The sequence below is a fragment of the Mercenaria mercenaria genome, chromosome 13, assembly GCF_021730395.1.
Source record: "Mercenaria mercenaria strain notata chromosome 13, MADL_Memer_1, whole genome shotgun sequence".
In the NCBI taxonomy this organism is placed as follows: Eukaryota; Metazoa; Mollusca; class Bivalvia; order Venerida; family Veneridae; genus Mercenaria; species Mercenaria mercenaria.
Window position 1 is genome coordinate 76,071,646 of NC_069373.1, and position 11,892 is coordinate 76,083,537.

General features: G+C 36.6%; 1 protein-coding gene across 2 annotated transcripts; it reads left to right on the top strand.

Moving 5' to 3' along the window:
* Positions 1-1,050: 1,050 nt before the first annotated feature.
* Positions 1,051-5,892, top strand: LOC123528870 (L-amino-acid oxidase-like). Of its 2 annotated transcripts, XM_053522355.1 has the most exons (4): positions 1,051-1,346; positions 1,660-1,850; positions 4,400-5,351; positions 5,757-5,892. In XM_053522355.1, exons 1-3 carry the CDS (start codon positions 1,232-1,234, stop codon positions 5,315-5,317), a joined length of 1,224 nt encoding a protein of 407 aa, XP_053378330.1. In that variant the 5' UTR covers positions 1,051-1,231; the 3' UTR covers positions 5,318-5,351; positions 5,757-5,892. The 2 variants fall into 2 exon arrangements, with proteins under 2 accessions (XP_053378330.1, XP_053378329.1); XM_053522354.1 differs by having other exon boundaries at positions 1,056-1,346; positions 4,400-5,892.
* Positions 5,893-11,892: the final 6,000 nt, after the last annotated feature.

Genomic DNA, 11,892 nt, shown 5'->3' on the forward strand with positions numbered 1-11,892 from the left:
GTGGTACCGTACATTGTTTTTCGTACTTTACTTTTATTTTGTTTGTCTCTGTCTTGTTCGTCGTACATATTCACATATACCATACATTGCGATCTCGTGCGTCGCCATCGTGATATCACGCTAATGAAATTAATGTATACAATTAACTTCAAATATAACGAACACAGTTGTAATGAAGCCTGACCTAACTTGTGATGTAACCGTGGGCTGGAATACTTTATCATTGATAGATCTTATATAATCTAAATGGTCAGTGTGAGTGGATACAGGCTGAATAAGAACTGCTTGTTCATTGATAATGCATCCGCATTGTTCATGAATGTGACTATTTTGTGTAGCACATGAACATCCTTTGGATGTAATTCGGAATAAAATAAAGATGCTATGATTGTCAGAAATACACTTTAACTTTGATAGCGGGATAACCCCGCAACCAAAAAGTACACCGCGATCCCAACGTATTTCTCTCCCTGTTGAGCTAAGCGGGCGGGCAGAAATGATGTTAAAATGAACGGCTAGCAAACAAAAGGGCGTGAAGCATCGCCAAAAATATATTTAATTGTATGCATTTGACATGTATCGACAAATACAAACAAATTTGTGGGATAACTAAACAGCCAAACGGACATAAACAAGCTTCTATAATATATGTGCAAGGCTACCAGAATTTCTGGTACTCGCCTCCATGGTAAAATGATTAGAGTCGATGACTTGAAATCACGTGATCCTAACAGATATGGGTTTGAAACCTCCCATGGATTACAGAATTCTTCATGCGAAGAAGCCATACAGCTGGTTCATGGAAGGTCGGTGGTTCTGCCCAGGTGTCCGTCCATGCATGAAACAAGGCCTAGAGGGGCACCTGGAGTATTCCTCTATCAGAAAAACATTGAAAAGTCGACATATGACATGTGTCGGTGTAATTCTAAACCCAACAAATCAATAAAATAATTTTTCACATGGTTTACACTTTATTGTTAATGTTTTAATGTAAGTCACTAACACGTGCTTTTAAAATTTCTTAAATAAATGTTAATCCTTTATTAATTATTCAAGATATATAATTGATTTTGATGAGAACAAGTAAACTCATAGAAACCATCATATCAACATTACCCTTTCTCCAGATGAAACGTTGTTTAGCATCTTACATTATTAATTTGTATTTCATTCCTAAACTTAAAAAAATACAAAATGGCAGATTCCATTAATATATCAACAAAACATTAGTATGTGTATTTCAGACTGGGAAAAGAATAACAAAAAGTACTGCGATAAATTCTGGTCAGGCTGGGACAAGAATCTTACCGATGAGGACAAGGAAAAGTACAAAATTGACGGAATCCGTAAGTTTCCCGTGAACAGATTATCTTAATATATAAACAAATATAAATTATTCCGAAAAGTGTTTGGAGTTCGTTTTTAAAACATAACAGATAATAAATTGTGATATAATTACATTTAAAGGAGAATCATTTAAAGAAACAGAAAATGTTGAGGTAAAATGTGTCAATGGAAGCAAAATTCTATAAAATGTGTGTGTCCACTGCAGTTAGCATTGTTTTTTTTTTTTTTTTTTTTTTTTGGGGGGGGGGGGGGGCGGGGGTTTGGTCAACAATATGATCGTTGTAATTTCCATGTTAATGAATTACATTATAGTGACTTACTATACGGCAACAATGAGGCCAGTCATGGATGAACTAGGAACGTGCCCAACAGAGAAAACATGGCAAGACTGGTTGTGCAAATGGTCTAAAATCTCGGGTGATGATTTCTTACGAGGCTGCGGTATCGACAAAAAGAGTTACCCGCTTACAGCATGGCCCGAGCCAGCCATTGAAGGCTTAATGGTACAGAAAGTTTTCAGCTGCATTTTTTCCTTTTTAAGAAAAATTTAATCGACTTTATTACTAATATATTATCTTCCGAATATAATTTGATACGGCAGCTTAGCAGGGAATCATTTTGATTACACTGTCTCGTTCGATAAGTTGAATTTAGGGTAAGTGTTAGGGTGGCTAGTTACAAACGCTTTTGCATCCGAAATTCCCCTTTACAAGATTATTTATTTTTCCAAGGCAATGTCCCTACTTTCAGCTTACTTTTTGTCCGTGTCGTTTTGTGTTATTTCTGTTGTTTTATATATTCGTATTGCAACCCCCACATGCACGCACGCACACACTGATATAGCCTTATGTATTTATTTCATTAATAATTATAACGTATTTCTTTTAATCTTTACCCTGCTAAATTTCAGTAATGGAGTGGTACTGCATACAATAATAAATAAATGATTACGATATTTTTTGAGAAACCATGTTTGTTTTCGTGAAAAATGAATTATCTTGAAAAAATGTTGTTGTTTTTTCTGCATACGATAATCTTGAATATATCATGTATTGTATTGTTTACTAGTATTTGAGCCGCGCCATGAGAAAACCAACATAGTGGCTTTGCGACCAGCATGGATCCAGACCAGCCTGCGCATCCGCGCAGTCTGGTCAGGATCCATGCTGTTCGCTTTCAAAGCCTATAGCAATTAGAGAAACCGTTAGCGAACAGCATGGATCCTGACCAGCCTGCGCGGCTGGTCTGGATCCATGCTGGTCGCAAAGCCACTATGTTGGTTTTCCCGTGGCACGGCTCATTTATTTTATAACTGTTCTTCCTGCTCTTTGAAGTTTCAAAATTAGGTCATAGCCTAAGATTGAGTTGTTTCAAAAAGCAAACCATGCTGTATAAATCTAATCATTCATTTACTAGAAAGTCATTTAACTAGAGGTTTTCCCTTTGCTAGTGTGTAATTTTGACATAACGATAATTGTGTTGAGTGAACGCAAGGAGGAAAAGACTGTTTTGATGCGTTGTTACATTTGTCTTTGTTTGATTGTCCACTGCTTTCTTGACGAAGTTTAAAGAAAGTGTAAACTTTTACAAATATGGAAAGTGTTATTAGTTCCCTAACAGTGTTTCTCTAGAGGAGACTTATGGTTTGCTCCACGACAGTCCATCCAAGTCTTTGTCCGTCCGTCCGTCCGTCCTGTACACAAAGTGGGATCCAGCGATAACTTTAAGTTTATTATTTCTTGTCATTTTAGGTTTACTTTTCATTTCATGTCGCATTTCTGTTTTTATATTTTTCAATAAGAAAAATTTAATCGACTTTATTACTAATATATTATCTTCCGAATATAATTTGATACGGCAGCTTAGCAGGGAATCATTTTGATTACACTGTCTCGTTCGATAAGTTGAATTTAGGGTAAGTGTTAGGGTGGCTAGTTACAAACGCTTTTGCATCCGAAATTCCCCTTTACAAGATTATTTATTTTTCCAAGGCAATGTCCCTACTTTCAGCTTACTTTTTGTCCGTGTCGTTTTGTGTTATTTCTGTTGTTTTATATATTCGTATTGCAACCCCCACATGCACGCACGCACACACTGATATAGCCTTATGTATTTATTTCATTAATAATTATAACGTATTTCTTTTAATCTTTACCCTGCTAAATTTCAGTAATGGAGTGGTACTGCATACAATAATAAATAAATGATTACGATATTTTTTGAGAAACCATGTTTGTTTTCGTGAAAAATGAATTATCTTGAAAAAATGTTGTTGTTTTTTCTGCATACGATAATCTTGAATATATCATGTATTGTATTGTTTACTAGTATTTGAGCCGCGCCATGAGAAAACCAACATAGTGGCTTTGCGACCAGCATGGATCCAGACCAGCCTGCGCATCCGCGCAGTCTGGTCAGGATCCATGCTGTTCGCTTTCAAAGCCTATAGCAATTAGAGAAACCGTTAGCGAACAGCATGGATCCTGACCAGCCTGCGCGGCTGGTCTGGATCCATGCTGGTCGCAAAGCCACTATGTTGGTTTTCCCGTGGCACGGCTCATTTATTTTATAACTGTTCTTGAAGTTTCAAAATTAGGTCATAGCCTATGATTCAGTTGTTTCAAACAGCAAACCATGCTGTATAAATCTAATCATTCATTTACTAGAAAGTCATTTAACTAGAGGTTTTCCCTTGCTAGTGTGTAATTTTGACATAACGATAATTGTGTTGAGTGAACGCAAGGAGGAAAAGACTGTTTTGATGCGTTGTTACATTTGTCTTTGTTTGATTGTCCACTGCTTTCTTGACGAAGTTTAAAGAAAGTGTAAACTTTTACAAATATGGAAAGTGTTATTAGTTCCCTAACAGTGTTTCTCTAGAGGAGACTTATGGTTTGCTCCACGACAGTCCATCCAAGTCTTTGTCCGTCCGTCCGTCAGTCCTGTACACAAAGTGGGATCCAGCGATAACTTTAAGTTTATTATTTCTTGTCATTTTAGATTTACTTTTCATTTCATGTCGCATTTCTGTTTTTATATTTTTCAATAAAAGGAATCTACATTCACGCCATCGCTTAAAAGGAATCTAGCTGCACATCTTCGAGACGATCTTGGCACTTTGGAGTCCATGAGAACACCTAAATTTGGAATGGACACCTTGCCAAAGGCGTTTGCAAAAAAGAACAAGAAAGGTTGGAACACTGATGTTGATCTCTCAAAAAATATAAAGTTTGGCATCATGGTTACTGCTGTCGAAAACTTTGAAACAGTGAAGAAAAGAAAGAAAGTCAAGGTCACGGGTATTAACCGAACTACTGGACAAATGGAAGTTACCGAAGCGGACGCCGTTATTTTGACATTACCGCTACACATTTTGCGGCAGTTGGACATACCATTCAGCAAAGAGCAACGAAATGCTTTTTCCCATATTCATTGTGTGGCTTATACAAAAGTTATGTTACAGTGCAAGACAAGATTCTGGCAGAAAGATGTGGGCCAAGGAGGTTTCAGCAAAATTGACACGACTACCGGACAGTTACGTTACCCGGATTATGAAGGTTCTGGAATTGATGACGATGAGCGTGGAATCTTGTCGCTATTTACATCGGCTGAAAGTGCCCTGACGTATGGCTCACAATCGGAAGAAATGGCTATCCTTAGCGCCGTACGTGATATAAGTAAAATACATCCAGAAATAAAGAGCGAATTCGAGGTTGGCGCCGTTCAGGCTTGGCACAGTGATCCAATAGCTCAAGGCGCCTTCGCATTTTTGAAGCCCCATGAGTTTATAAATCACATGAATCTCCTGACAAAACCCACTGAAACTATTTATTTGGCCGGAGATGCTCTGTCCTGGGCTCATACCTGGATTCAGGGAGCAATATTCTCTGGTCTGATGCAAGCGTACTGCTTTCAGTCGCATCTAGAGGATAAATGTATCTGCGAGCCGGTGTCTCTAATGTTGGATTAGTGCAGCAGTAAAGCAACATTAACTTGGTTGACACGTAGGTACAATACTTTATAAAAAAAATGACCATTTGAAAAGAACTTTGAATAAAATATAGTTTTTCTCAGTGTAAACAGTTTTAGCTTATATATATATATAGAGAGAGAGAGAGAGAGAGAGAGAGAGAGAGTTATAATGTGAAATTTCAAGCTAATATATTGACAAAGGTAACAAGGACACAGGAGTGTCGATCGATTGTTACAGACGCCGTGAATGTGTATCACCTAATATTTCGATTTATTTTTTAAATATGTTCGATTTATTTTTTAAATATGTTCGATTAACTTAGTTGACGTCATTGGAAACGGTTTTTATTTTGCTTCTATTTTTATCAGTGTAGTAACTTTTCACTCTTATTTACATACAAAAATATTTTTAAACATAATTTGTCTCTTATTTATAGCTTAAATGCAAGGCCAAAGATGCAATAGGAAAGGCCACACTCCAAGAACGCAGCAGAAGTTTGACCTTTTTACATGTACATGCTTTATTGTATATATATATTGAAGATGCATTCTAATAAAGCGCTTTTTAATTAATGTTTACTCTGTGATTCTTTTGTGTTTGAACAATATATCGAAATTAAATCATTTGTCCAGGTGTTATTTTTGTCAAATGTTTGTAAATAGTATAGTAATGTTGATCAACCGACTTCCAACAAACATGATGGCACTAGATCGCAAACCTGAGTGAGAAATTTTAGTAGAGTCACGCATGAAAAATATATGTAAAAATTATTTTAATTTTGTTTTTGTTTCTGTTGGGTTTAACGTCGCACCTACACAATTATAGTTCATATGGCGACTTTCCAGCTTTGATGGTGGAGGAAAACCCCAGGTGTCCCTCCGTGCATTATTTCATCACGAGAGGGCACCTAGGTAGAACCTCAGACCTTCCGCAAGCCGGCTTGATAGCTTCCTCACATGAAGAATTCAACATCCCGAGTGAGGCTCGAAACCACATCGGCGAGGGGCAAGTGATTTGAAGTTATTGACCTTAACCACTCGGCCACGAAGGCCCCTTATTTTAAAACTGGGCCAGTGTATTTTGACAAGAATTTTAAGATATCCACTATATGCATATAGGAAATATTGTATATATATAATATATATATGAAAAACAAGAGGGCCAACATGGTCCTGGGTCGCTCACCTGAGAAACACACCATAACAGTGTTAATATGTTTGACCTAGTGATTTCATACAAATATTCTGATCAATTTTCATTAAGATTGGAACAAAAATATCGCCTCTGGAGTTTTTTGTAAACAAGAATTTTCTTTGATCTGACCTAGTGACCTAGTTTTTGACCTCCACATGACCCAGGTTCGTCCTTGTCCAAGATTCCATAAAAACAAACATTCTGACAAAGTTTCGGGAAGATTGGAGCAAAAACAGTGGCCTCTAGTGTATACAAGCTTTTCCTTTGATTTGACCTAGTTTTTGACCCCACATGACCCAGATTCGAAATCATCCAAGACTTTTATGATAAAAAATATTCTGACCAAGTTTTATGAAGATAGAATAACAAGAGGGCCAAGATGGCCCTAGGTCGCTCACCTGAGAAACACACCATAACAGTGTAAACATGTTTGACCTAGTGATTTCATGGAAAAATATATTCTGACCAATTATCATTAAAATTGGAGCAAAAATATTGAGTATAAATAAGTATTTTCTTTGATTTGATCTAGTGACCTAGTTTTTGACCCCAGATGACCCATATTCGAACTTGACCTAGATTTCATCAAGGCTATCATTCTGACCAAATTTCATGAAGATCAGTTGAAAAATATAGCCTCTATCGCATACACACAGTTTTTCTTTGATTTGACCTAGTGACCTGCTTTTTGATCTTAGATGACCCATATTCGAATATGACCTAGATTTCATCAAGATAATCATTCTGGCTTAATTTCAGGAAGATCAGTTGGAAAATATAGCCTCTATCGCATATACAAGCTTTTCCTTTGATTTGACCTAGTGACCTACTCTTTGACCCCAGAAGCCCCATATTCGAAACTGACTTAGATTTTATCAAGGCAATCATTCTGACCAAATTTCATGAAGACCAATTGAAAAATACAGCCTCTATCACATACACAAGGTTTTTCTTTGATTTGACCTAGTTTTTGACCCCAGACTACCCATATTGGAACGCGACCTAGATTTCATCAAGGCAACCACTCAGACAAAATTTCATGAAGATCAGTTGAATTTTTTTTTGCCTTTATCGTATACACAAGGTTTTTCTTTGAATTGACCTAGTGACCTAGTTTTTGACCCGAGATGACCCATTTTCGAATTCGGCCTAGATTTCATCAAGGTTATCATTCTCACCAATATTCATGAAGATCAATTGAAAAATACAGCCTCTATCGCATACACAAGGTTTTTCACTGATTTGACCTAGTGACCTAGTTTTTGACCCGAGATGACCCATTTTCGAACTCGGCCTAGATTTCATCAAGGCAATCATTCGGACCAATATTCATGAAGACCAATTGAAAAATACAGCCTCTATCGCATACACAAGGTTTTTCTTTGATTTGACCTAGTGACCTAGTTTTTGACCCGAGATGACCCATTTTCGAACTCGGCCTAGATTTCATCAAGGCAATCATTCGGACCAATATTCATGAAGATCAATTGAAAAATACAGCCTCTATCGCATACACAAGGTTTTTCATTGATTTGATCTAGTGACCTAGTTTTTGACCCGAGATGACCCATTTTCAAACTTGGCCTAGATTTCATCAAGGCAATCATTCTGACCAATATTCATGAAGATCAATTGAAAAATACAGCCTCTATCGCATACACAAGGCTTTTCTTTGATTTGACCTAGTGACCTAGTTTTTGACCCGAGATGACCCATTTTCGAACTCGGCCTAGATTTCATCAAGGCAATCATTCTGACCAATATTCATGAAGATCAATTGAAAAATACAGCCTCTATCTATTGAGCGATCAGAAAAACTAAAAGCTAAAAATGTATGAGGCCCCTAGAGTGTAAACAAGGTTATTCTTTAATTTGACCTGGTGACCTAGTTTTTGACCCCACGTGACCCAGATAAAAATTTACCCAAGATTTCATGCAGACAAAAATTACGACAAAGTTTTCTGCACTTCAAATGAAAAATGCAGCCCCTATTGCATACACAATGTTTTTTTTTTATTTTTACAGGTGACCTAGTTTTTGACCCCATATGACCCAGATTCGAAAGTGGGCTAAAGATCATCAAGATAAACATTTTGATTAAGTTTTATGAAGATATGGGCATAAACGCGGCCTCTACAATGTTATCAAGCATTTCCTTTGACTTGATCAGATGACCTAGTTTTTGACCCCACATGACCCAGATTCAAACTTGGCCTAGAGGTCATCAAGACAAAGATTCTGACCGATTCTCATGAGTTTCAAACTTAAACTGTTGACTCTAGAATGTTAACAAGATTTTACATTGATCTGGCCTAGTGACCTAGTTTTTGACCTTACATGACCCTGTTTCAAAACTGACCTAGAAATCATCAAGAAAAACATTCTGACCAAGTTTCATAAAGATTGAGTCACAACTATGGCCTTGAGAGTATTCACAAACTTTTCCTTTGATTTTACCGTATGAAACCTAGTTTTTGACCCTACATGACACAGATTCGAACTTATTTAAAGGTCATCAACAAAAATATTCTGATCAATTCTCATGAGTTTCAAACTTAAATTGTTAACAAGACTTTCTTTGATCTGGCCTACTGACCTAGTTTTTGACCCCACATGACCCAGTTTCGAACTTGATCTAGATATCATCAAGGCAAACATTCTGACCAAGTTTCATAAAGATTGGGTCAAAACTGTGGCCTCTTAGAGTGTTCACAAGGCAAATGTTGACGCACGACGGACGCCAGACAATGTCCAGTCACAATACCTCTTTGTGACCAGGTGAACTGAAAAGACTACCATCTCTGGTGGCCTTGTTTTCGACAAACTGGAATAATTTTAACAAACCTGGTATAGGGTCACCGAAGAAACCATGAGATAAACATAATTTAACCATGTTGTATTTAATTGAGGCAGTTCATTAACAAGTACTTTAATGATTTGACATAGTGACCTAGTTTTTCACCCATGTGACAAAGTAACTATTTATCTTAGACTTTAAACAGACAAACATTCTGACCATGTATCATGAAGATGGACTTTTCTTGGAGTTAATATAGTGATCAAGTTTTTGACTTCAGGGACCTAACTTTTTAATTTCACATAGATTTCATAGAGAAAAACTGGTCCTCTACAGTTTAAACAAGGGTTTTCTATGTGACCTTCTCACCTAGTTTAAAGTGGCAGTTTTAGATTTGCTCTATATTTCATAGAGAACATTCTGGCAAAGTTTTATTTATTTATTTATTTGGGTTTTACAGCAAAGTTTTATGAAGATCTAGTAGGAAATATGGCCTAGAGTGTTAACAAGGCTTTCTGATTTGGCCTAGTGTAACACCTCAGGTAACCAAGTTTTTAGTTTGACCTACCTTTCAAACAAACATTCTGACAAAGTTTTATGATGATCAAGTAGAAAATGCTTTTAAGAGTTTCTATAATTTGACCTAGTTTAAGACCTAAGGTAACCCAGTTTTAACATTGGCTAGATTTCACAGAGACAAAGATTCTGACAATTTTTGTATGACGATCATATGAAATGTGACCCCTAGAGTTAATATCAAAGGTTTTTCTATGGTTTGACCCAATGACCTACTTTTTGACCTCAACAAATCAAATTTTAATCTTATATTTCATACAGATAAACATTCTGACAAATATTTATAGTAATAAAGTAGAAAATATGGCCTCTGTTAAGTTTTTTCCATGGTTTGGCAGTGACCTACATGTAGCTCAAGACCGAAGGTAAACCAGTTTCAAACTTGACCTACACTTACAAGACAAATATTCGGACAGAGTTTTATGAAGATTAATTAATTGACCTAGTGACCTAGTTTTTGACCCCAGATGATCAAGATACGACTCATTTGAGATTTTATTCAGGGTAAGATTCTGTCTAACTTTCATTACGATTGGGCAAAAATTGTGGTCTAGTGTTAACAGTGAAATTGTTGGCGACACATGACCGACATAGGGCCATCACATTAGCTCACCTCCAGCACTTTGTGCTCTAGTGAGCTAAAAATAGATGCAAGAAAACCTTTCAATTCAAAGTTATGAAGGCTTAATATCAAAATGCCTAATTCAAGAAGCATATTGTATAGTTAATACTTTTGATCAGAATCCATTTTAGGTCTAAAGGTTTCTGTAACTGGACTTCTGGCCTACTGACCCCTTGTCAACTACTTAGCACAGGCAATCATCCTATTAAGTTTGATTACTGTATGCCAAAGCACTCTAGATATTGATCTGAAACAATTTTCACTCGACCTTAACACAACAGGGGTCATCTACTGACCAAAAACAATTAGCTTAGATATTCTCCAGGAACCATCTTCAGTGTTGCAACCTTGACCCCAAAAACAACAAAGCTACTGACCGTACGCAATCATCCTATGAAAACTCTTTTGAGTACCTTTGACCTACTGACCCCAAAAAGCGATAGGAGTCCTATATTAACCACACAAAATCAGCCTGTGAAACTTGACCACTGAAGGCTTTAGTATTCTCTAGTTATTGAGTAGAAATCTTTTTCACTCTGAAGATTACTATGACCCCTAATCTTTGACCTAATCAGTACTGCCCCCAAAAGCTACATGGATCATACAGACTACAGGCAAATATCCTATGAAGTTTTACTTCTGTAGACCAAAGCATTCTCTAGTTATCACTGTGAAACCTATCTGTCTACAAACATGAGAAACCCAATATACACCCACTTTAAGAGTACAAGTATAACTATGACACATTTGCAAGTATGTATTTTTACCAAAATGGAGTTAGCAAATATAAACCTGCCATTTTTGGTTGCAGGTTTATCCCGCTACCAAAGTTACAAGTGTATTTCTGACAATCATACAGCATCTTTATTTTATTCCGAATCACATCCAAAGGATGTTCATGTGCTACACAAAATAGTCCCATTCATGAACAATGCGGATGAATTATCAATGAACAAGCAGTTCTTATTCAACTTGTATCAACTCACACTGACCATTTTTAGATTATATAAGATCTATCATGATAAGGTATTCCAGCCCATGGTTACATCACAAGTTAGGTCAGGCAGAGTTCATCTTAGATATGTGGCACATTAAATTTGCATTTGTTTCTCATTCATGTATATTCATAGACTGGCATTTAAACAGAAAATAAATCTACTAAAAACCCGCAACCATCAGACACTTCAAGGCTTTGATTTTCTTTAGTTTACTGTTTTAATTATAACTGCCTTGTTCCCATCCTTTGGACAGAATGGTTAGTATTACTATCAAATCTATTGTCGTTATCTCAAAGATAAGGAGTCGGTATCAATGAAGTAGTCAGTATCAAATTGTCCTTACCTCAGGGGCAGAGAAGTCAGTTGTATACATGATAAATCAAAC

Excerpts from the sequence above, each read along its gene's own strand:
- LOC123528870 (XM_053522355.1), top strand. The coding sequence starts at position 1,232 with ATGTGTATTTCAGACTGGGAAAAGAATAACAAAAAGTACTGCGATAAA. Across the intron at positions 1,347-1,659 it reads GTACAAAATTGACGGAATCC|TGACTTACTATACGGCAACA; the intron begins GTAAGTTTCCCG and ends ATTACATTATAG. Across the intron at positions 1,851-4,399 it reads CAGCCATTGAAGGCTTAATG|GAATCTACATTCACGCCATC; the intron begins GTACAGAAAGTT and ends TTTCAATAAAAG.